The sequence below is a fragment of the Podarcis tiliguerta genome, assembly GCF_965153285.1.
Source record: "Podarcis tiliguerta genome assembly, chromosome: 5".
NCBI lineage: Eukaryota > Metazoa > Chordata > Lepidosauria > Squamata > Lacertidae > Podarcis > Podarcis tiliguerta.
In genome coordinates this window covers 38,283,953-38,310,059 of record NC_139538.1, presented here as the reverse complement: position 1 = coordinate 38,310,059, position 26,107 = coordinate 38,283,953, and the positions used below count along the sequence as shown (strand labels likewise).

General features: G+C 39.9%; 1 protein-coding gene across 4 annotated transcripts in view; it reads left to right on the top strand.

Annotated features, from left to right (window-relative positions):
• The window catches only part of STAG1 (STAG1 cohesin complex component), a 104,961-nt gene that overhangs the window by 21,885 nt on the left and 56,969 nt on the right, over positions 1-26,107 (top strand). For 3 of the 4 annotated variants that reach the window (XM_083443191.1, XM_083443190.1, XM_083443193.1), the window contains exons 2-3: positions 10,362-10,488; positions 21,712-21,814. In XM_083443191.1, the coding sequence (XP_083299317.1) occupies positions 10,460-10,488; positions 21,712-21,814 (132 nt within the window). In that variant the 5' untranslated portion in view covers positions 10,362-10,459. Of the gene's footprint in view, positions 1-4,344; positions 4,470-10,361; positions 10,489-21,711; positions 21,815-26,107 lie in introns of those variants that run through there. The other variant, XM_083443192.1, reaches the window with a different exon arrangement.

The window sequence follows — 26,107 nt, the reverse complement described above, 5'->3', positions numbered from 1 at the left end:
GGGAAGGTAAACATCGTTTCCGTATGCTGCGCTGGTGCTGGCTCGCCAGAGCAGCTTCGTCACGCTGGCCACGTGACCCGGAAGTGTCTCCGGACAGCGCTGGCCCCCGGCCTCTTAAGTGAGATGGGCGCACAACCCTAGAGTCGGACACGACTGGCCCGTACGGGCAGGGGTACCTTTACCTTTTACCTTTACCTTTACCCAGTAACATAGTTCTCTGGGTGGCTTACATGCCTGAAACAAAATTCAATGTTAAAATGCAAATATTACAAAGAAAATAGCAGCATACTAATTTATATTTAGAGAAAAACTTAAATATTAGTTCATGGTATAACTGAAAATATACAACATAGAAAGAAGGGATTAAAAGTCAAGATTTTAAGAACACATATTTTAAAGGCTTTGGAGAAAGAACTCTGAAAGATGACTCTGGGAGGCCATTCCATATCTAAGGTGCCGCCACTGAGGCAGCTCTTCCTTTGCTAGACATTTGTTTCGTTTCACTTGGGGGCATCTCTGGTCCTCAGGATCTGAACAGCCAGGTAGGCATATGTGGGAGAGGGCATTATTTTCAGTTCATGTGAAGAAGCATCAATGAAAATGGGTTAAACCAGGGGTAGGCAACTAAGGCCCGGGGGCCAGATGTGGCCCAATCACCTTCTCAGATGGTCCGGGAATCAGCATGTTTTTACATGAGTAGAATGTGTCCTTCTATTTAAAATGCACCTCTGGGTTATTTGCGGGGCATAGGAACTCGTTCATCCCCACCCCCCAAAAAATATAGTCCGGCCCACCACATGGTCTGAGGGTTCCCAGGGCTGAAAAAGGTTGCTGACCCCTGGGTTAAACTATCAAATTGCCCAACAACATGTGAAACAGAAACTAACAATTTAACTCCTCCAGCTCTGCTAGGCATACTCCAGCTTGCTGCCTGTTTTAGCCCAAGCAAACAGCCTTTCTCCAGCCTCCCACCATGCTTAAGCCTCATTTTAAAAATCATGCTGTTCTTACGCCTCTTTACTTGCTAAGGGTTGTATGCAGTGCTACACTAGTGGGGTCCCACTGGAGCAGTGAGACAACCATTTCCTCTCCTCCCACTGCATGCCTCCAAAATCTTCCCCAACCATCTGCAGCTGATTTTGAGAGGGGACAAGAGAGGTGAAAGATGATTCTTTGTTGTGTGCACAGAAGTCCCTTGTGCCAGTGTATGTTGCATACGGCTCTACGTTTTTAGATCAGCTTCTTTCCTTATTCCTCTACTTACCTGACCCTTCTCTTTCTTCCTTGATCTTTTCTTACCTATATGACTTATGCAGAAAAATCCCTGACTAAGACAGAAAATCAAAGAATAAATTTTAAGAAAAAAATGAGCAAACAGCTTAAGACTGATAGATTCCAAGGCTCACAAAAGATGCTTAATATGGGTCTCTTTGATTACCAGTCCCAATGGATCCATGAAAGGGCATGCCCAAAAGAAAAGGCCTTAGTTAATCTGGAGGCATATTCTAGATCAGATATGGACTTCTCACTTTTTGATGAGAAAGTCTGGAGCAGAGCTGCTGTTTTAGCATGACTGCTGTGAAATCTGGTCCTTGGGGAGGTCTCCCAAGCCTTCTCTTACATATATTAAGGCTGTGTCTGTTGTTTTGTATTTTTAGTTACTGCTAGTGTGAGGTGGTGTTTTTTAAAACTGATTTTATTGTTTTTGTTACTGCAGTTGTGTAGTGCCTTGAGTGTAAATTTCACTAGAAAAACAAACAGATTTTTAAATTACAGTGGTACCTCCGGTTGCGGACAGGATCCGTTCACGAGGTCTGGCCGGATCCCAAGGTTTTCACAACCGGAGGACCGCTTCTGTGCATGTGCGTGCAGCAAAACCCGGTAAAATACTTCCGGGTTTATCACTTTCTCATCCCAAAGTTTACGTAACCAGAGGGTTACATAAATGGAGGTACTACTGTACATGCAGTAACTGATGATGTTACCGTTAAAAAAAAAAGAAATTTGAAAATACTGCAGCACAATTCTTCCTCCATAACCAAATGGTGTATAGTCAGCTAGTCTCTTAAAAGTTGAGGTGGGCCTCCCTCCTTTTCTGACTTCCTTTTCATCCATTGATTGTGATAGATTGCTTGATGGGCTCCCAATAGGTAATACAAAATGCAGGCCAGGAAATTGTAGTATGCTGTGCAATGTAAGTGCCAGGCAAAAACATTTCTCTTTCACCAGGCCTTTGGCTGATGAAACATTCTGTGGCTTTTTAAATGTGTTTGTGGGAGTAGGGTTATTGATCTGTTTTTGTTTTATTGTGTATTTTGTGTTTTCATGCTGTGAACTGTCCTGTGATCTTTGGATGAAGGGCAGTATACAAATTTAATAAAAAAATAAATTATATTAACTCAAGGCCTCTGATATAAGATCAACATTCCAGCTACATTCAGGTATTAATGAATTAACTCCACCACTTGTTTACATGTTTCATTTTTACTGGCTTGATAAGATCCTTTACTCTCAGTGTGGAAGATGGTCAGTGCCTTAGCAAGGTTGTACCTTGGAATTTAGAAGGACTATGTTCTATGATGACTTTGATCTCTAAGTGAGGAAGAGAAAACTATTAATATATGCCATGTGGATCGGGAACAGTTGCATGCATATCCTTTTCTACAAGTTTGCATTGCAGATTGTCTAATTTCATTTGGCCAAGATCATTGCAGTTCATAATTATATATTGAGTTTTGCTTGTGCAATGTCCTCATTGCAGAATTCTTGCAGACCACATTTAAGACTTTGGTGTCAAACCATTCTTAAACTCTTAGATAAGATCTTACTACTAGAGAACCTTTTTTGACTTATTGTAGCCTGATATTTTCCGTTTATATATTTAACTTTAGTAAAAATGCATTCTGTTCTGTCTTAACAAATTATAATCCTGCTAAGTATTGTCACAATAATAAAATAATGCATACATTCTAAATAATATTTGTGCTACACATAACATTGCTATCATAGGAATTCAGATTTAGAAAGCCAGTAGGCTTTCTCTTTGTTTCAATCATAGTTGCCAGGATAAGGCAATCAGTTTTTGATTCACCTAAGTTAGATTTGAAGGTAGCTGATAGATGACAAAAAGAGCACCAGCAAATATTCCCATCTTTTCCTCTGGGGAAACAGCACCATAGCCAAGACATCAAAAGGCCAGTTCTTGTCACTGATGATTATTACATAGGGAAAGAAGGGATTTGCGAAGAGAGGAATAAGGGCACAGATCTTTGTAAGTGGCCACTTGCAATAGATAGGTGTGTATGTTACATGCTTTGTGCTGTGATGCAGGTGATGTTAGGATTAAAGGATTACCACAGTGATGATAACGACAACGTGTTCATTTAGCATTGTGTTCAAATGCCCCAAGAGGCAGAAAATTATGTGCTAGGTATCTTAGGGGACTGAAAGGAGGCATTTCGTTTAAGACTTGATTGCTAGCTCAAATTTTGAACAAATTAGGAAATAAATTTACTATATTTGTTGCCTGTTTTAGACTATGTGGCAATTGATGTGAAATCAACGATTTATCTGTGATAAATTGAGAAATACTTAAAGTAAAGCTGAGATTCATATTCAGGGAGGTTCCAAGAACATTCCTGTGCAGAGATAGAAAGCAACATTGCATTAGTAAAACTGCAGAAAAGTACTTACAAGATGATTTAATTGATTTTCATGATAATTTGGGTTTCTTGCCTTTTGGCTTTTAAAATATTAACTTTAATGATACAACCATTGTTCCTGCTTCCAAACAAAAAGGGGATTGAACAACTTGTGTGCACCATGTTCCTTGAAGAAAAGAGGGGGATTCAACTGGATGCCATTCAACTGAAATCAATGAACATAACTAAGTTAGGCCATTAATTTCAGTGCATTTCCTCTGATTAAAACTTAGTTGAATAGTACCCTATGAGATCAGGATTTAACTTGGAGTTGTCATCTTCCTCCTGTAAACTGTTGACTTTGGTTGTTGCTGTTCTACTTATCAAAAAGACTGGAACTCAGTGGCATCCCCTAAACTTGGGAACACAGCAATAGGATGGCCACCTTGTACTAAATGTCCCTTTTGCTGTTCATGCTAATGTAAAAAGCGCTTCCCTTCAGAGTTGATGTACGAGGTTATAGCTGCCTGTAGTCAATAGCTCTGATTGGTTTCTTTGTTTCTGGGTTGCCTCCTAGTAGCATGATCCCTGTGCAACTTGGGGCCCAAGTACTTGAAGGACTTAACCTCTCCCTTATATCTGCAAGGAAAGTCCTGTTGGTGGTGCTTTCAGTGGGTGAAGCCTGTGTAGCAGTGGAATGAAGCCTGTTGGTGGTGCTTTCAGTGGGTGAAGCCTGTGTAGCAGTGGCATGAAGCACAGTGGTGGCCCCCGGCTTTTGAACTTTCTCCTGATTGAAATTTGGTTACCTCTCACATTAGCAATGTTTAGGTATATTAAAAACATTTGTATTTCACTAGGCTTTTCATTGCTAATTGCTCATTTTTAGTAGAATGCATTGTTTTTTTTTAAAGATTATCATTGGTCTGTTGATGGTTTTAATTATTATTTTTTTAAAAATGATAATGATGCTTTAAAAAGTTGTAAGTAATCCTGAGGCAGGAGGAAGGCTGGGTATGAGAAAACAATTTTTAAAATAAATTGTATCAATCTTTCAGTGCTTATATAGAATACAAACTGATTTAGGGCTGTATCAGATTTGTACCATCTTTATCCTTAGCTTAGAACATTGCATTAGAATATATGTTGGAAATAACAAGCTTCACAAGATTTCCACATGCAAAATATACTTCCTGTTGGAGTATCTTTCATTTTGAGCTATTATGAGTTGTGCTTGCTAATGACAGGCATGTTATATCCACTCTGATGGTACTTAAAATGCATAACATGTATTGCAGAAAGCAGTGGTTGCTATAGCAACTGCCTAGTAGGTCACAGGCAATGTTGTGTATATATGATCTGGCTGTTAATGCACACTAATATGCCTGATGGAGAGAGAAGAAATATAGAAGCCAGGAATGAGAGTGATGAAACCTCATGGAATCCACATTGGAAATTACTGTAATTTCAACAGCGATGGTAAATTGATCTATGGAATGTGGTATGTTAGTAGAATTGCTGATGCTTAAATACAGAACCAAGATTTTCTAGAGTCTCCCCTGCAAAAATAAATAAATTAAAGCTATTGGAAATGAAAGGATAGTATGCATTTTATGTGTATCTGGTCATTATTTTTTTTTAATTTTTTGTTCTTAGTGGTTCAATTTTCTTTTTATCTTAGTTTGCTCAGCTTGTACATTGAGTTGAAGCTATTCTTTTTGCTTGACCCCTGAAGATCAAAGTACACTGATTCAGTGCGTGAGATGCTATGATGTTGCATTTTAAAAATTGAATCTGGGCCACTGAATGCAGAAAACTGCATGATTGAGCACTTGATATATAGAGCAGTTGGTGTCCTGGAACCATGACATCTATTTGTTTCATAAACTAGATATTAAAGCAGGATTATAAATAAGAATGAACCTTCCAAGGCTGGCTGTAGAGAAAATGAAGCTCCTTCCTCTGTAGCCAACATAGAAATACTGGTCTGATTTGCAGAAAAGCTGTGGTTTGTTTAAACCATAGTTAACCATGAGTTCTCCAACAGATGATCAAACAAATCATAGTTCATTTCTCCAAAGTTTTGTTTTGTTTTCTAATTGCTCTTGCCTCATGCATTTGTTGGTGGTCAGCACCTGGGGTAGGACTATGGTTAGGGAAGGGTGATAGATTTATATGTAATATCAAGTCATACTTAAACCAAAGTTCATAAGTCAGCAACAAAACATTTCTTAAGATTGTGATTTGTTGGCAGTAAACAAAGCATAGTTAAGGTATTGGGCAGGGTTCACACATAGCACTTAGCCATAAGTGTTCAATGTAAACTAGGCCATATGTCTCTTATATTTATTTTTTAAAGTGACTTTTTACTCTACTGGTTGATAGAAGAATGGATCACACCCACTCTCCTCTGCCAGTTTGCTTACCCACTGTCTTGGAATTCCATATGCCCACTTGCATATGCTAGTCCCCTGTATGTAGTTGCTGGGTGAATTGCTAAATGCAATGATTTATTAAGATAACTTTGGCATAGGCACCAAGTAAAGGGCAGCAATATTTTCTTCTGAGAACTCCATTGGACTGCAGTCATTGGTATGACTTGATCTTCCATTCTAAATTTAGAGCTCTTGGTTAAGGTGCATAATGCTACCTTTGTGATGAAATACTTTCATCAAGGGTTTTTCTGCAGTAGTATTACATCTGAAACCAACAAATAGTAATTATTTACTGTCCTCTGGTCGTTGAGAGGGGTAGCTTACCATGGAGGAGCAGAGCTCCTGTGATATGGCCATTATTTTCAAAAGCTGGATGTGTTGCAAATTTAAAGTTTTAGCTTTCTGGATGTGGCTTTTACATTTTTTTTCTTCATTTGGGCATGTTTGAATGGTTAGCTAAATTGTTACATTAATTTTAATGAATAAATACTATCTGTAGTTAAGAAGGAAACAAAAATACAGCAACGTTCAATAAAATTTCCTAAGATGAAAACAACACACAATTGTAAATCATAAACAAAGTAGAGCAGTTTACAAAACAAAGAATTAAAAAATAAGAGAATCCAGAAAAACCTAGGTTTTTTTACTGGTGTTTAAAAGTCATCACCATCTCCCCCACGTAACTTAACTGAAGGAGGGTGTTACCACTGAAAAGGTCTCCTTCATGGTTTCTCCAGGTGACAATCCGTTAGTTGTGAAACAAACAATGTGTCTCATCAGAAGTTCTTAAAAGATCAGCTTCTACTGTATCAGGGGAGGGCTCTGCTTAGGTATCCTGGTCCCAAGTTATTTAGGCCTTTAAATGTCAACAAAAAAACCTTAAACTTGGCTTGACATTACATAGACATCCAGTGCAGATATTTCAGCAGTTGTAATATGTATACTGCCAGGTGTCCCTCTTAAGAACTCTAGCAGCCACACTTTGCACTAGTTGTGGCTTCTGAAGCAGGTGCATTGTGGTTTTCTAATAATGAGCGTACCACTGTATGCACCACTGTGGAAGGGTTATCCCAGTCCAGAAACAGCCATAGTTAGAGCACCAACTGAAATTGGTAATGGATGCTCTGAACCATGTGACGTCACCTGGGCCTTTGATAACAATGGATCCAGGAGCACCTGCTTTTTCAGAGGGAGTGTACCACTATCCAGAGTTGTTACACTATCCAATTCTTGGACCTCAGAATCAATATTTATTTATTAGCCCCATCTAATGCGTGACTGTATACAGGCACTGGTTTAGGACTTACTTCGCCAAACCTGTACTAGGCATTATAAACACAAGCCATCATAAAACATCCATATATGAAATTTTAAAATAGATACAAATAAACAGCCATGTAAACATATGTAATAATGAGGATTTTCATTGGAGTTTCTTCCCGCTAAATAGTGCCATTCACCACTCTTGAGAGATACTATTGATAAAAACTTAGTCACCCTTGCAGTTACTTCCGGGTTAATGTCAGACAGATACCATCTGATACTTTCATTGTGTAAACTACCCAAAAAGGGGGATAGCATAGCTGGTTGCACAGTGGGCAGTAGAAAAGAATATGTTATACTATGTCTGGCATATTTTAAAAAATCAGCAATGTCTATCGTTTCTGAGGATGTTTAAATATCTGCCCTTGACAAAAGCTGAGGGGAAAATATTCAGATGAGTGAACCTAAAGGGCCTGCATTGGACTGGAATTATTAATTTTGAAATAGGTGCCCCTACAGCCCCAAACTCTGAGCGTCTTCCGGTATGTGCAGCTCTGAAAAAGCCATTTCCCTTCTTCTCCAGTGCGCTTCATCGACATATATCAAAAGATGTATGCACACTAATCTTCTGGCATAACACAGCAAGAAGCGTGAGACATCGTAGAGCTAATCTATGTATTTATTTTATGTATTTATTTACACACTATGTACAGTCAAAGGAATCATGGCGTCCTCTCTCCAGCTCCGAGAGGGAAAATAGGACAAGTAAAAGCAAAAGTACAGTACAATAGTACATACAGTGGAAGAGATAAGACTGTCTTCCATTCCCACACTCTTCCCAGTCAGGCATGTGATTTACACCAATAACATCTGCAGCATCGGAGGCGTGACATACTAACGAGGATCTCTGGTCAATGACCACAAAAGCTGCTAAGAGATTTAGGAGAGTTAACAGGATCACACTACTCCGATCGCCCTTTTGAAGGAGGTCATCCATCAGGGTGAAAAAGGCTGATTCTGTCCCCAAACCAGGCCTGAACTCAGACTGGTAAACATAATCAGTTTCATCCAAGACTGTTTGATGTATGGTGTATAGATCCATTCTTATATTGTGGAGGTTAAATTATTGTGCTAAGGTCAAAAATAATATAACAGCCACGTCATTTTGAATATCTGGAGGGGGCATCAAATGTTGCTGTTGGACCACCCTGTTATAAAGTATTTGATACAATACTGCATGGGAATTCATGAAACTAGAGGGGAAAGAGCATTAATGCAAGCATTGCAAGGTGGAAGAAAGGCAAAAAAGAATTGCAAAAAGAAAGAAAACAATAGTTTTGTTACAAGGCAAACAATGCTTTTGAGAAAGCCTTAAGAAATTGTTGTACTGCTTCTGGAAAGCTAATTAAGTTTGTGGTTGATTGTGGTTATTGAATGGTGATTTAAAAGTATATGTCACCAGGCTAAGCATGCTTCCTATTTGCCTCTGAATAATTCCCCCCCCCCCATAGGCCATATCAGAAGTTTGAACTGTGCAGTGTCCAAATTATGCTGATGAAGTGCAGTGGCCTGGTTATCATACTATGATAAACCATAGTTTGTCTTAAACCAATGGTTTAATTGTGAATGTGTCTCTCCCTGCTGTGTGGGTTCCCATGTAGTGCCAGCATGGCTCAAACAGGCCATAATGTTTCTTGCTATATTATTCAAACCCAAATCATGGTTTGTTTCAAACAAACCACAAACAGTAAGCCAGAAATAAAGGTTTGCTGTTGGTTTACTTTTGGCGTACCATTCGAGGTTTGGTTGAAACAAACAAGCTAAAGTTCAAGTTCAGTTAACATGACAAGCAGTGTTAGAAACTGGGATAGAAAACCTAGAAGCCAAATGGCTTCTGGGACCTGGGTTGTAGGCACCAAACAGAATGTCTAGTCGCCCATGTGGGGGGCAAGTGGGCCGGCAACGCTATTTATTTATTATTTTGATAAGCATGAACTAATACGCAATTCACACAAGTGGCACATTGTTAATAAAACATTTTTAGCAGAAATTGTCAATACATGTGATGTTTACAATAAAAATATTGGTACCGTACTTCAGTTTCCAAAACACTCCACTCTTTATTGTTAAACTCCTTAACATATTGTTTGTCCTTAACATATGCTTGGAGGCTTCAAAGTGCATACATTTCAGTAATCCTTGAATGTCAGCCAGGTGCAAAAAATGGCACCCAGACTTTCTGAGGTGCTTGCAAATGGAGAATCTTTAGCAAAAGGCACCTGGTGCCCTGCGAATTTTGAACCCTAATGACAAACCATACTATGGTTTATTAGAACTGTACGGCCACCCTGCGGCAGGGAGAGAATCCATGCAAGTTGCATGGCGAGGGATGGGGGGTTCACAAAAAACACATGGCTTAAGATAAACTGTGGTTTATCATATGCAAACCAGCCATATATACGGTAGTTCATTTCAATACCTAAAAGCAGTACTATTTTTACAGGCCTTTTTAATGCTCTACTTTTAATTTCTGATATGCTGTGTTTTTATGTGATTGTTTAACTCTCTGGAACCTTTGGCCTTGTATTTTTACTTTTTGCAGTTTTGAAACTATTTCTTTTATTTAAAATTATTGTTTTAAGTGTGCTTTAGATTTTTATTTATTTGGATTTGTAAACTGTTACCTTTTTATATGTCACCCAGTTAACAATTGATATATAAAATGAACAGTTGAATATGCATTTTTCACATGAGGTTATGATTAAGATGCTGTGAAATGCTTCCCATTGGTTTTGTGCATTCAGAACGCCAAATATTATATTGGCCAGAACTAGAAAAACATGTATAATCCTGACTGAAAAATCCACCCACTTTTTGTACATTCACAATGTGGAAGATCCTCTACCTCACATTTGGAAAATACACATGACTTTGATCGAGAGAGTCTTCTCCCTATCCTTTGGTTTATTGAATGTACAGTTTCATTTCAGAATTATGGTTCTTAACTACCTTTTTTATTTAATAGGCTGGATTTGGAGATTTCTTGAAAATAATTACGAGATTGGCTGATAAAGACGTCACCACAAGATACTCGTTGGGTTTTAAAACATAGTGGCCTACATCATGATTACTTCAGAGTTACCAGTCTTACAGTGAGTAGTTCATTTTCTTTCTTTCTTTCTTTTAAAAAATCAACAGCCAAATATTCAAAGTGCATTGCTTACCTTGTATGGTAAATGAAGTTCTTACTGTGTGTTTGGTATCTGATGACACACAGCTCTACTTCTCCATAATAATCTTGAGTGGGCTGGGTGAGGGCCAGTGAACTGAACTTCAGCCCTAGGAAGACGGAGGCACTTTGAGTTGATAGTTCTTATGTCCACAAGATGGGCCAGCTACCTGTTCTGGATGGGGTTGTAGATCCTCTGGAAAAACAGGTTTGGAGGGTGGCACTGGATCCATCTTTTTCACTGGAAGCTGAGGTGATCTCTGGTTGGAGTACCTTTTACAGCTGGTATGTCAGCTGCTGCTGTTCTTGGTTAGGGATAGTCTGGCCACAGTGATCAATGCATTTGTAACCTAAAGACTTGATTATTGCTATGTGCTCTATGTGGGGGTACCCTTGGGCCTGGGTCAGTCTCCAGCTAGTACAAAATGCTTTTGCTAGACTGTTGAGAAGGCAGACTATCAGCAGCAGATAACGCCAGTGCTCAAAAATCTGTACTGGCTGCTTAAAAGGTATAAAAAAGAGGTAAGGCTGCCTATACGCTGTTGGGCCAGGTTGAAGGTCCTTGTGTTAATTTACAAGGCTCTTAACAATTTGAGTCCACCTCAAGGACTACCTGATTCTTTATATCTTTGAATGATCACCAAGGTTTTCATGGAAGTCACTGTTTGTGGTCCTCTATCGCTTGGATGCATGGCTCGTGCTCACCAGGAGCTGTACATTTAGTATTGTGGGCCCAGGTTTATGGAATTCCTTTTCAGTTGAGGTCAGACAGGCTCCCCCCCCCCCCAAAACTTTCCAGTACCTACTTAAGTCTATTCCAGCAGGCATTTTAATTGATGTTAGATTTTATAGTTTTAAATGATTTTTATTTTTTGTATTTTTGTAAACTGAAGTGAAGTGGTTATATATATTGTTTAAATAAATAAAATAAATAATCTGAGTGAGGTTTCTGAGAAATAGTAACCTTGGGTATGGTGCTTATACAAAGGACCAAGAGTTTCAGCTACCAAAATCCCCGCTTGTGTACTGTAAAATTTTTTAGGCAGGAGGCCATGCATTGTTATCTGTGAGATGGCCTTCCGGGACAGGGTTTATATAATGTGTTTGATGTGCTGCAATTGGCCGTAAAGTTGATTGGAATCCTGCTCTGTTGGGGTGGGGAAGCAGAAGTTTTTGACTTTTAATGGATTTCAGTGGGACTCTTCATCTTTTACCCTTTCTGCCTCTGTATCTTTCTTTTATATGATAGCTAACATTAGGGAAGTCAGTCTGAGCCATACCTACACGACCCTTGGGAAAATAGAAAAACATGCAGAACAATTGCATCTTATACACACTTAATTTGTGTAATTTCACCAATATGCAGTTGAAGGCAGACTGGTTTAAATTGCACACGTTAAATCTAAGCAAGGCAGAGAGCTTAAAAACTCTTTATGCACTGGGTCCGCTTGGGTTACCCGGCACGTGAAGAGCTTTTAAACTCTTTGCCTTGCTTGGGGGGCAAGGCCCACTTGACATGGCAGTTTTGGCATGCTTGTGTGAGTTTCTGCAAAATCTTACATGTGCATCCCTGGCCTCCCAGAACCTGCGTGCTGGGTGGGCATTGCCCTGGAAGCAAGTCAGAGAGCTCAAAAGCTCTTTTTTGTGTGGGAAAACCCATGCTGACCTGACACGAAAAGAGCTTTTAGGCTCTCTGCCTTGATTGCTGGGCAAGGCCCACTCAGCACACAGTACAGCTGCTAGCTGCCATGTGGCTGCAAAGATTTGGATATGCACAATTTTTGTGTATGCGTGGAACCCTTGGAACTGAACTTCCACGTAAAATGTGATTGTAATGTATAGAGAAAGTTTGAAAATAAACTCATCAGCTTTGTAGTAAACAAAATTTCATTATCTGAAGCAGATGATGCTGAAGTCTATTGCCTTGTAGAGATAGAAGAAACTTGCATATATTTTTAAAGGTTCAGAAAAATAAACATTTTTTGGATGTAATTAGGAAGTGAAAATACATTTGGATATTAGTTATACACAGTTTGCTGTCAGTCCCAGGGACATCAATAGGAATTGCAGCTTCCTCCTGTGCATGTTAAAAGCTATGATTCCATTGGACTAGATGACCCTTTTGGGTACCTTCCAACTCTACAATTTTATTATTATATGAAATGTCCTAATAGCAGTATCTCCTTGGGTGAGAAACAGAGGAAGTGACTGCAGTGAAATCCTGCTTGTTCTCCTTGATCTCTCCACAACTTTTGTTATTGTTGACCAAGGTATCCTCCTAGAGTGGCTGAAGGATGTGAGGTTGGGGGCACTGTATTACAGTGATACCATTCCCAGCTTTAAGGCCATTATTAGAATGTGCCGGGTGGGGGGCATGAGTATTGTTTGGTGCCTTGGGAGTTGGTACCCTGCAGAATGCCACAGAACATTTTGTCCCCCATGCTATTTAACAATGATGATAAAACTTGTAATATTTAATACATGGCATCCAGAGTTCTCAAATTTGTTTCGTTGATCTACCGCCAGATAAATGAACAAATTTTGATACTTAACCATTGAGGCTATATATCACAATTTATTAATCTGTTCCCTCAATGTAGGGGCTCTAGATAGTCTTCATTTCAAGAATGACTTGCCATATGGAGCTGCTGTTTAAATAGCACAAGTGCAAAGGTCTCTCTAGGAGCATGTTAATCTGGTTTTGGACATTTGGGATCCTGACCATAACATTTTAAAATCCCAAACAACTATAATGAACAAATTTTTCTGGCTCAACAGCAAATTTACCACTGTTTAATGCTTAATTTCTGAACCTAGTAGGGGCAATTTTTTTCTTTGTTTAGAATCTTATGCTTTTTTTTAACTGGGTTACTGGTGTTTAATTCATCTTTTTATTATTTGTAAGCCACTTTGATTATTTTTACTGCAAGGCAAATAGAAATACAAAAAAGGAAGAAATATATCCTTAATCTAAAGTGCCTGTTGATGGGTAGTGGTTGCTCAATATTGTGAGGGAACTGTACTCAGATATTGATTCTGAGACCTTTATTTTTTGAGGTCAGAGCTGTTTCCATTCCCCGCAGTTCAGTTTCTGCCAAATAGTTATGCTATTTGTCTTGCTGTCTACCATTTAACAAAGCTTAGAAAACTGTTATGTAACTTATGCAAGCTATATTCATTTCAGTGTAAAGGAAACCCTCAAAACAGTGTTTAAAAAGTGCCATTAATTATTCTTCATTTATGGACTTTAAAAACAAAGAGTACTGGTTGTTTGACTGATTTCTGTTCCTGACCACAGACAAACATGAACTGCAGCAATTTCTACTTCCTTTTCTATTGGAAATACCGAACATGAATAATTAGAGATAAAGAGTGGGCACCTAAGTTTTAGGGCAAATGTACCTGCTGTGTTTGGGGCAAGTAAAAAATTGCAAGTCTGTTTTAAAGGTATATTATATGGGCGCAGCATCTCAGTTTGTTCTGTTCCCTCTGACTGAATGGCCAGACTAGATATACTTGCTGGATGGACTATGGTGAGTTTCTCATGACTTTCAGTAGAACAGTTCAGTAGACAATGCACGAATCATTCCCATTGTTTATTAGGTTTCCCCGCCTAAATATGTCATATTGGTGTAGCCTTATTGGAGAGAGAATTCCATGAGATTAGAGAATCCAGTGGTGTGAGTTTGATACTCCAAAACAAATCATATACAGGGTGAGTCTTTTAAAAGAGGCCCCGTGGAACATGTGTACTCTGTATCCACGGGGCCTCTTTTAAAGGACTCACCCTGTATATACTGCTGCTTAATACTAATAGTTAATGGTACAGAAGTTGGCAGAGTATCTACCAGCAGATAAACTAGGGAATAAAATAAAATTTATTGGCTAGGCAGGTGTATATAGACCTGGATTCTCATCAGAACTGCAAACATTTGAGATGCAGGAGCCAAAAAGCCTTTAATACTGCTGTGAGGGTAGGTGAACTGCAAATTGAAATAAATGTTCCTAATCGCATGTGTGATTGTGCACTTTGATTGTGATGAAGAAATTACACTCAGTTCAACCATTTAATTTTTTTATCATTACATTTATATTCTGCCCATCCTCCCAAAGGAGCCCAGGCAGGAAACACTTCTGTAGTTAAAAACCAATACAATTAAAAAAACAAAAACATTTAAAAATGGCTAAAAACATCTAAAAATAAAATTTATTGGAAACGTGCCATATATATTCATTTTTTCTTCAGAATATGGGAATTTAAAATCATGTTATTTGTGTTGCATAAGAGAATAGCAAGAATATGGTTGCTACAAGATTCTGTACTCCACAGTGCATTTTTGGTCTTGCTTGGTGTATTTCTTCAAGCAACTGCAACTGGTGATGGTTACTCTGGAGAATATATAAGCAATTTATTTTCTGCTAACAGCAGAAAAATGCTGCTATTGGACAAAGAAATATAGCAATCTGCCTTTCTGCAACTATCAGATTGCAGTTTCACTACCCTCCCAAAGGAAACCCGTTAGTCCTATTAATTGGTGATTCTAGTCAAAAGGTTTCTTGATGTACAGTGTGGATGTAGTATATGAAGTAACTGAGAAGGTAGTGTATGAGCTAGTTTAAATACTTTAAGTGGGAATCTGCTCTAGCTTTTGATAAAAATTAGAACTTGTGCCTGGTAGCAGAATTACCCTGGGGCATTTAGTAATAATGAATGTCAACAGAAAGTCTCTTTGGTGTTAAGAAGTATAGGTTCTAATCCTGACTCCACCCACCTTTAGAAGTGCCCCAATAGGTTTTCAGGACCCAAATTGTTATATTCTATTTTAGTATCCTATGAAACTACAAGCTGCCAGAGACATATAGTCATAGGTATGGCGCTCATAGGATATCACTCCCTGCTGCTTGCTTCCTAGCCTCATAACTGCTTTAGTCTTTTAAATTAAAAGCTGCTGTGATATTTTGAATTAAAAAGTCTTAAATTTAATAAGCTAAGCTCTTGGTTAAACAAGTTGTGAATTTACTTCCCTGCCCACCATACCCTGTTGTTGAACTTGAACAAGTGCAGAACTTGCCTAGTGGTTTGCCACTGCTGCTGTGATGATTTGTCACAGAGGCTCCTCCTGTTCACAGAGCTCTGATTCCCTCACAGACTCCCCCTAAATATATACCGTATTTTTCGCTCTATTGGACGCACCGGACCACAGGACGCACCTAGTTTTTAGAGGGGGAAATCAAGGGAAAAAATATTACTCCCCCCAGCCCCAAAGAGCAATGGACAGGCTGCGTGCAGCCTGTCTGCTTCTCCCAGAGCTTCTCGGGGCTGCGGGGGAAGCCCGGGTTCCCCCACCAGCCCCAAAGAGCAAAGAAGCCAAGACAGCGTGCGGGATCCATAGCCGCGCAACCTCTCCAGCCAGGAGCTAAACCTCTCCAGCATGGCTAAAGAAGAAGACAAGGCGGTGAGCGTGATCCATACCACTCGCTGCCCTGGCTTCCTCTTTAGCCTTGTGCAGCATCTTTAGTCTTGCGCAACAGGATGGATTGCGCCCGCTGTCCACCGGGGCTGGACTAGATGACTCCTAGGGTTCCCTTCCAACCCTGCAATTCTATGACCTCGGAAGGTGTTGGGGGTCTCCACCACTGGAGGCTTTTAAGCAGCGGTTGGGGGACCATCTGCCTGGCGTTCTTAGCTGTGATTCCTACATTGTGAGGGGGCTGGGCTAGATGACCCTCGGGTGGCCCTCCCAACTCTATACAGTCCTACAGTTCTGCAGCAGGAGATCCACAGCCACTTCACACAATGCCCACTCCCAATTTTCATCTGAGAGACATGTGGCTTCAGTGTCTAGGTAGGTACCCCCCCTGCCTGCCACACTTCCCCCACCCCACTTAAGCTGAGGGAATTCCTGCCCAGAGAAGCTCCCAGGTGAGGCAAGGGTTAAGATCTACCTCTGGTAGATCTCTTGCGGCAGGAGAGACGCGCAAGTCTAAAGAGGAAGCCAGGGCAGCGAACGGGATGGATCGCGCTCCCTGCCCTGACTTCCTCTTTAGACTTGTGAAGCCTCCCGCGGCTGGAGGGGCGCACAAGGCTAAAGAGGAAGCCAGAGCAGCGAACGGGATGGATCACGCTCCCTGCCCTGGCTTCCTCTTTAGCCTTGCGAAGCCTTCCCCCCTCCCCCCCCCCCCCCCCCCGCTGGAGAGGCGCACAAGTCTAAAGAGGAAGCCAGGGCAGTGAACGGGATGGATTGCGCTTCCTGCCTTGGCTTCCTCTTTAGCCTTGCGAAACCTCCCCCACCCCCGCCCCACCCCGCTGGAGAGGCACGCAAGCCTCCCCCCCCCCCAGAGGCGCGCAAGTCTAAAGAGGAAGCCAGGGCAGCGAACGGGATGGATCGCGCTCCCTGCCCTGGCTTCCTCTTTAGACTTGCGAAGCCCCCCCCCCCCCCCCGCTGGAGAGGCGCGCAAGTCTAAAGAGGAAGCCAGGGCAGTGAACAGGATGGATCATGCTCCCTGCCCTGGCTTCTTCTTTAGACTTGCGAAGCCTCCCGCGGCTGGAGAGGTTGTGCAAGGCTTTTCTAGAGGAGGGAGAAGGGACTGATTGGCGGTGTCAGTCCCTTCTCCCTCTTGGGGAAAAGCCCGCAAGAGCCGCACGAAGCTTGTGTGGGGCTCTTGGGGGCTTTTCCTGCCTGCCTCCCCCCTGCATTCGCTCCATAGGACGCACAGACTTTCCCCCTTAGTTTTTAAGACGGGAAAAGTGTGTCCTATGGTGCGAAAAGTACGGTACCCTTTACCTTCTCCATCCAACTCCTACTATAGCCAATTGGTAAAGAGTGCCTAGATTCAAAGAGTGATGCAGGTAGATAGCTTGCATTCCCAGGTGACTCAGCTGAAAAAATGAACAATCAAATGTGTGAACTAGAAGTGATTAAAGGTCAGGTGAGTTATTTGGGAAGCACAGCATGGACCACTTTTGTCCAAACCTTACAGTTTTCATTATTAAACCTTTTTTATGTTTTCCCCAGGGATTCTAACTTCATCATTTGCTTACCAAGGTAGTCATACCAAAAATTGTGACTGCCACAACACTTTGTCATGGAAGCAGAGATCAGGCTTATTTTTTTCCTTTACTCCTCAGTTTCTAGTTCAAAGCTGGGAAAAGTGGCGGGGACTTGGCACTATGCCACTAAGGTGCTCAGCAACACAGCAAACAGCTCCTAACTTTCCCAACTATGGTGCTAGGGAGCGGGTTATGGTTGCTGCACCTTGGTTGGGACCATCCCCACCCACTCAAACTCTGTTAGGAGGAAGCCAGGGGCTCATTTTGAAAATGGCAGCATGCTTTCCATGGCAAGTGTGGTAATGAATGAAAATGTGGACCCTCATGTTTAGCTAAATCTGCTCTGAAAGCTTCCTTACTGCAGCATTTTCAAATTTAGTCTGTTTAACTTTGGTCAGACTTAACAGCTAGAGCGTAACTGAAGAGGATGTAACTTGAGATATTGTCTCCTCAGCTCTTAAAGTGCTATTCTGTTTGTTTTAATGACATCAGGAATTAGGTGTTTATGAAGTGGGCATGAATGCAAAAAAAATATTTTTAGAGTTAATAAGGTTGGATTCTTCTGTAATGTCCCAATTAGTCTTGTATGCTCCTTACTATCTGACCTCTTTCTGTGAGAGTAGTCTTAAACGGCTAAGCCGGTCTATTTTGCTGATAAAACAATTGTGTGGTTTTTATAGCTTAAACCTCTATATTACAAGCCTTGTCTGTGAATAAAATATTTTTTACCTTACACATCTTCCAAAAGTGACATGAAAGTTACAATACCCTATGTAGAGGGTTTTTTTTTAGCAAGGGTTACACTACACGGGGGTGTAGCGAGGTAGGCTTATGCGTGCTCTGCTGATGTGCGCGGGAGTCAAGAACGTAAAAACTCAGAAAGTGTTCAACTGGTAATCCATCATTAGAGAAACATATCTAACAATGAGAATAAATTGATCTACATGGGAAACATCAGGGGTTGAATCTACTGATAAACTAAAATAACCTGTCTGTTTGATGTTGCTCAGTATTGCTTCTTGATGTGTATTAACCATCAATTGGATAATCACATATGGTTTTGGAAAAGTACAATGGCTGACCAGAGCCTTTACCTACTGATTTATGTGAGCACACAGGAAGGGATCAATTTTGGCAATTAATTCAAACAATCCAAGAAAGTTACCATTGTTTGCTGAACCAAATGCTTCATCAGCTCCCCTAAACGCAAAGCCATGTTCTGCCAAATCACTACAATAACTCACTGAAGTATGTGCCTCCAATAATCGTGCTCTGCCTTGATTAGCTCTTCGAGTTTTAATGCGAGCGTTTGACCACGCTTTCTTGTTAAGTTCGTCAGCATAGAGTTCATATGATTTTTAGAGCTTCCTTGGGTTTGAACAAGATAAGCATGATGCCAGTCATCAAATCCAGTAGAAGCTAAAGCTGTAGTTTGGTTAAAGAAAACTTTGCACACAAAGCAGTAGACTTTTCATTTTGTGGGAGAATACACTAGCCATTCTCAAGGGTAGGCCATTTACTTTGGTGGAATAGAATAAATTATTTGAGCAGAATTGGGCTTGGTTTTTATATGTTCACTTTGAAGTGCTAAAAGGTCCATCCAGTGCTGACGTTCCAATGGACCTTTATCAATCCAGAATGATATTTCCTTGTTATTTAGTGTGGTCCATAAGCCCATGCCATTATTGTCTCTGAAATTACTATTAGCATGAACAGTTGGCATTTTTGTGTCTGTAATGCTAGGACTTTCGCTGAGATCATTTACTTTGTTTCCCCATTCTTTAAGACAGTAATGGGCTTGAACTGCTTCTTTCAGTGTAACTATCTCATGGCACGTTCCCTCAGTACCTTGTGCCTTTGGCTGTAGTTCCTGTCACTTCATTGTCACTTTCTCCAGAGGTTTCTGTACTTGTAGTGGTACTTAAAGTTCTTGGGAAGCTGTGTTCTGTATGTGAACTGGTTGTTCTTCAGTATGCTCAGACTGCTCATATAGTCCACCTGATTTTCTTCTGTTTGTAAAAATGAATGTTCTGTATATGAGCGATTCTGTAGGCTTGTTTCTGCATGCTGTACAAAGCCATATGATGTGATTGGCTTTAAACGTTGGAACATCTCCTTCTGTTCTGTTTTCACTTTCATTTACTAGCACCACTTTTATATCGCTTACTCATTATTTTCACAAAAGTCAAATTTAAATATTATGATTCACAATGATATAAAATAATCCTCCCTTGTTCTCAAAATGCACACTGTAATGATAGCCAGTGATCTGAGGACTTGTATTGTTTCATAATTGACTTTATCATTTGATTTTGAGTAGCTTTAAAGCCTCCATGAACTTTATTAAACAGTAAGTAGGCACCTGTGTAACGGTTATGCAGTCATAGACTGATAGATCATGTGTTTAATGTTGCTAAGCAACTGGGCCTAGGTAGTAAAATTTGCCTGTTTTTTTGTTTTTTTTTAATGGCAAGAGGCCAGGTCCTCTCCAGATTATGAGGCTTTGGGCTATAGCCCACTCAGATTGCATGTAAATCCGGCACTGTTCTCAACTACGGTTTAATATGATGTGTGAACCAGAACAAAGTCTCCTTTAGATAGCTCTCAATGCCAGCATTTCTCATACTTGTCTTAGAAATTTTATACATTTCCCAAGGTGTTACATATCGTACAGAAGCCATTTTGTAGCACTGCTCTCTGAAATCCAAATCAGCTACAGATCATTATTCTCCAAATAAACATTTTCAGATTCTCCTTTAATTTCACACTGCCAATCTTCACCTGCTTTTAACAAATGAACATTTCCCCCTCTCCCCTCCCTTCTATTTTAGTATGAAATAGTTTTCTTAATTGAGGTACCAGTTACAGGCAAGAATGGTCTTTCCCGAACCCTTTACTTAGGCATTCATGAGTGCCGTGGCATAGATTTATATTGCAGGTAAAATACCATTTTGTTTTTTGACTTTGGGTTAGGAACAACTTGCATCAATGATGGAGCATCCATAGCTCAGTGGTAGAGCACGTACTTCACATCGAGAGGGTCCTAGGTTCAGTACCTGGCAGCTCCAGTTAAAAGGATCTCAAAGCAGGTGATGGGACAGACCTCTTCTGAAACTGTGGAGAGCTGCTGACAGTCAGAGTAGGCAGTACTGTACTATGAGAATAAATAGTCTGACCTGTTAGAAGGTTTCCTAAATCTGTGCTAACATTTGATGTGTGAATGAATGCCTTGAAGGGCTTTCTCCAACCTACTGAAACAGCAAGTAAAATCCCTGGAATCTCTGTGGCCCTCCAGATGCTGGTGGACTAAAGCTTCCATCATCCTTGGCACCTGTTCCGTAGGTAGACATTTAACCTGGGCCTTTTCACCATTTTCATTTTGTTACTTTTAGTTGTTGGTTATTGTTGTTTGGAGGTTCTTAAACCAATATTTGCTCTGGGCAGGATCTGAACGGTCTCATCACTTCTGTATAATCCTAATGTTGTCAGCTGTAAAATGAGATGGCTTTATTTTTTTACTGTGTATGCTATTTGTGAAAGTTTTTATCGGAGAAAGAGAGGGAGATACAGTGGGAGTTATATACCAGGCATAGGGAGCAGCAGCATGGTAGAAGGCAGAAGTGGGAGAATGTAGCCAAAGCAGTAGTAACCTGATGATTCGTATGGAAACTTCATTTGTTTTGGGTGAACATTCCATGTTTCTACAATACTATTAACAATAATGTTGATTTCGATTTCAGTAGTTTGTTGTTTTTTAAAGTGAATTTTTTTAAGTAAGAGAAAAATGTGGTTAAAGATGTATATTCATCATGCCCTACCTGTCTATTATCCCAGTCAATTTCCACCCCATATTCCAAGCATTTTAATGTCATGAACACAGAACTGATCCAGTTGCCTGCTGCATCGTCCACACTCCTTCCTGTTAGTAGTCATCCTGTGAGCTGAAAGCTTCACTTGCTTGACAACATGCATTTTGGGACCAGCTTTACTAGCCCCTTAGTTGTGTTTAAAAAGTAGAGTTGGGGCCAAATATTTACTCAGTTATGCATTAATAATTTGTTTACTAATTTATTTTTAACTGGCATTTTCCTTCAGGGATTCTACAAATGAAACTACTGCACATTCAGATGCTGGTAGTGAACTGGAAGAAACTGAACTGAAGGGGAAAAGAAAACGCGGTCGTCCTGGCAGACCTCCAGTATGCCACTTATTTTTTCTTTGAATATCTGTTTTAAGACTGTTCTTGCATTTCATTTTCTTAATTTCAACATGAAGTTTTCTTTATATATTAATCTGTATGAAAGCTTGCCATGTAATTGGTAAACAAGTTGTGTTGGATGCTTTAGTGCAGCAGAAAGCCAGCTTGTAAGAAAAGTTAACCCTACATATTTTGTTTTGTGTCACATATATTATTTTAAGTATTCAAGCAGGTTTGATATGCAAAATGTTTGAATTTTTTTTCAAAATATAATGTTTGCAAAATATAATAAGACTGTTTTCTGAAAATTTCAAGAAAATATTTTGCTTTTGCTGGATGAATTGTTTACCAAGGTTGTTAAAAACAGGGTGGCATACCAGCATCTTGCAAGTGGATTTCTGCTTATGCTTATGTTCCTCTCCTCCACTCTGCAGTCTCTTGCATGCCTCCAAAACCTGCTTTAGAGCAGGGGGCTGTCAGGCAGAGAGGGAATGCAGGAGGCTACGTGGAAAGGAGAGGCAGAAGAAATTGCATTTCACAAGTGGAATTCAATTGCACAGTTAGTTGGGTATCATTGGATGTCACCTATAGGATAATTCAGGTTGCTTAATTATTATAATAAACCTGTTATGGAAGATTTGGTTTCTCAGTTGTGCAGGAATGCTAGAAAATGGTTCTTAGTTAAAGGGTCTCTAGAGCACCATTAAATCAGCTATGCAGATAAACCTTTACTCTCATGAATCCTAGCCTGCTCTTGCTACTTTCAGTTTTTGCCACTCTTTTAGATTCTTATAAATTACCTCATGTTTCATCACCCTCTCTCTTCTTCAACACCATTTCTTCCTGAGCTTTTTTCTGGCGCGTGGTGGCTTATTGCAAGCTTTGCATGCTCCTAAAAGCCAGATTTGTAGTAGTGTGATGTTGAATTCCACCATCTGTGTCCCCTATGTACATTTCAAGATTAAATACTCATTTCAAATTAACAGATTAGTGTGTATGGTAGCATGCCTAACTTTGTAGTGTGGAAAATGGCATTTATTGGTGGAGCAGAGAAGCTTTAATTGATTGTTAGTGGAGAATACAACCCCTTTAAAGACTCTTTGTGTCATGGAATAGCTGACTTACTTTGAAATGCAGTTTGGGATTGGGACTTGTTTCTTGCACTAGAATCTTTAGAGGCTAATTTACATTTTTTGCCATTGAATATTACAGACTGTGTAATGTGCTAAGTTTTTAATATTGCAAGCAGCTACCTTTCTTTGAATTCTATATGCACTATAGGCACACACATAAGTTACAGTTGCTCTCAGCATCCTGATACATGTGCGCCCAGTGTACATAATGACATTTTTAAAAAGGCATGTACTTCCTTCAAACGTATATGCTGTGATTTCATTATTTGGTCTTTAAATTGTTTTAATTTGGGGTGGTTTAAATTGACACTAAAATTTCCATACTAAGGCATGTCAGCATGTGCCTTGATAAGAGCAATGTACTCAGTACTTGCTGGAATAGCAGTTAATACAGCAAAAGTTGAGTGCTTCTAAGTCCCAAAGGTCTCAGTGGGAGACTTTCAGCATGTGCTGAAGTCTGGTTTGTTGTTTCTCCCCAGTTAGGTGTAAAAATGTAGTCTGAAATATAAAAGTATTATTCAAAATGTCTACTCCTTGTCAAGGGAAAGAACAAAGTTTGCTTGTTAGCGGAAGGGAAAGCAGATACTTCTTTCATTTGTATTGAAATTAGTAGCTGATCAGGAGTCAACTAAGTTTTACATGACCTAGAGTCTGCCCTACATCTGAACAGATGCAATTAGTGCAAGATCCTAACAGTCTCAAAGTATCTCTTGCAAAGAAATATCAGTATACAGTTCAACTTGAGACAACTGTTTTTTATAATGGTGGTATTAAACTGGCTTAGAAGTATAAGTTTGTGTAAGAAAAAAATCCAGGACTCTGGAAGATGACCCTCTTGTTTAGTTATCACTGCTAAAATATAACACACAACGCTCTGAAGAAGCTTACTGTGCATATTTTAAAGACTTTCCTAAAGAGCAGGCTTTGGCGGGCAGTTGTTTATAATTATTGGTTCAATCCATTTGCATTAGAATGTCTTGATGTTATCATTTTATTGTTTACACAATATTGCACACAGCGCAGGGAGAGTTCTGGTGCAATTAGTGCCAATAATAAATGTCATTTAAGAAATCAGCTCAGTGCTTAAATCTTACTTGACTTAAGAGACATGACGTGTGTGTTTCCAATTAAAATACACTCAGTGTTTAGTAATAAAAGTTGGAGATGAGAAATAAAGTCATTTCAGTTGCTAGCACTCATGCATGCACTGTTGGCTTTCAGGAAACATTGACGTAATATAAAATAATGCAACTTCCCCCCTTTTGCAACACATGTATTATGCAACATGTATGTTCTTTTAGTGAATACAGGTGTTATATTTGGCAAAGTGTGACAAAAATAGAAACAGAAAATCTGGTTACCACTGGAAATTCTCTGTCTCTACTGCCAGTAATGGTTAAACAAGGAAGGGAGAGATGCCATACAGACCTTTAGAAAGACTCTGAGGGCTTATTTGTTTTAGGAAGCTTATACATAATGTATATTTTTTGCTACATTGCTCTGTGAAATAGATTACTTTGGTAAATTGGTTTTTATATTCTGGGGTGTGTGTGTGTTACTGCTCACTAAGTTTGTGTACATGTAGAAATTCTTTTGTATTAATACTTTTTACTGTTGCATTTCTAAGTTTTTATTATATAATCTGCCTTGAGAGAGCTTTGCTTGGAAAGACAGCCTATAAATATTCAAAAGAAATCAATAAAATGATACAGAAGTCCCACATTTTCAGATATGTGTTCCTGGCAAACATCCCCAAAAGGCTTTTGCCAGATCACCCCCTCCTAATTTCTCCTTCTAATTTGGAGAGCCTCACCTCACCCTCCCAAACAAAAATGTGTATGAATGATTCATAGACTAAAATGAGTAAAATGGGAGAATTTAATTCTCATATGAAAGCATTTAACAAGGCAAGTGATACTGTATCAAGACTTTGAATTATCATTTGCGTAACTGAAATCTTGAATATCTGGCCGGTGGTCAGCCTTTAAGCCTTTTGGGAGGAAACATCAGCTTAGTGATAGAGCATATCCTATTCATGCAAAGGTTGCAAGTTCAATCCCTAGTGTCTCCAGTTAGAAATGAGATAGTAGGTGATTGGAAGAGCTTATTTGAACTTAAAAATCAGCTACAAAGGTAGCTCTCTTGGTTTATAAGGGAGGGGAAATCCAAAATCCACTGGGTGATACCTTTATTAGGGCTAACCAAAATGCTGCAAAAGTGTGGAAAGCATTAAAAAAGAACTTTTACTGACTGTAAACACTTATAAAATACTTAAAATATTCTGTATTTATGCATACCCAGACACCATTTGTTCCTTAGATTGAGCTCTGGCAGTGAAAGCAGGATCTGTGGTAAAGCCCAGACTTGAATTAAATTGGTAAGGAGGGAGAGACAATGTCTATTTTCAAAGAAATGCACATATTTCTTTATTTTGTTGTTGAGGGAAAATGCATTTTGTTGCCACTATTTCTCAGTAAACTTATTAAAATGAACTTAATAAACTTATTAAATTATTAATAATTCTTATTAGGCTAAGCCAGTGATTTTCAACAAGTGTGCCATGGCAACACTGGCCTTTGTCCCTCTTTCTTTCCTTTCCTCCCTCCTCTGATGCCCTCTTGCGTCTTTGCCTCCCAAAGGCTTGCACAGCTGTTTATTGCAGCAGCCCTGGCTATAAGCTCTGCATGTGAATGGTGCCTCTGAGAGGCATCTCCCTTTGGGGCGGGGGGGGGGGGCGCAGCTCAGAAATCAGGGATGGCATGGCAGCAGCTGCCCAGAGGACTCCCAAGGAGAGGGGAGAGGAGGCTGAGGGACCCCCCACAAGGGAGTATGTTCAAAAAAGAGTGAGAGGCTGCGAGCTCTGCAGGTAAGGGGTGACATAACTAGGCTCCTAAGTCCCACGGGTGCCACAGAAAGAATGTAGTTGGTTAAGGGATCCATGGACTCAAAAAGGTTGAAAACCTCTGAGCTAAGCCATAGTTCAGCAGTGTGGGGGGGAGCTGCCATGAGCTTCTAAGATCTTTCCCCTTTTCATCCTTCTGCATAGCTCAGAGGAAGACTTCTGCCAGGTTTAGTCTCTCTTTCAAAGAGGCTTGGCTTAGTGTTATGTAAGAATCCTGGTGTATAACCCAAAATGGTGAGTTGCTAAACGAGCCAACTT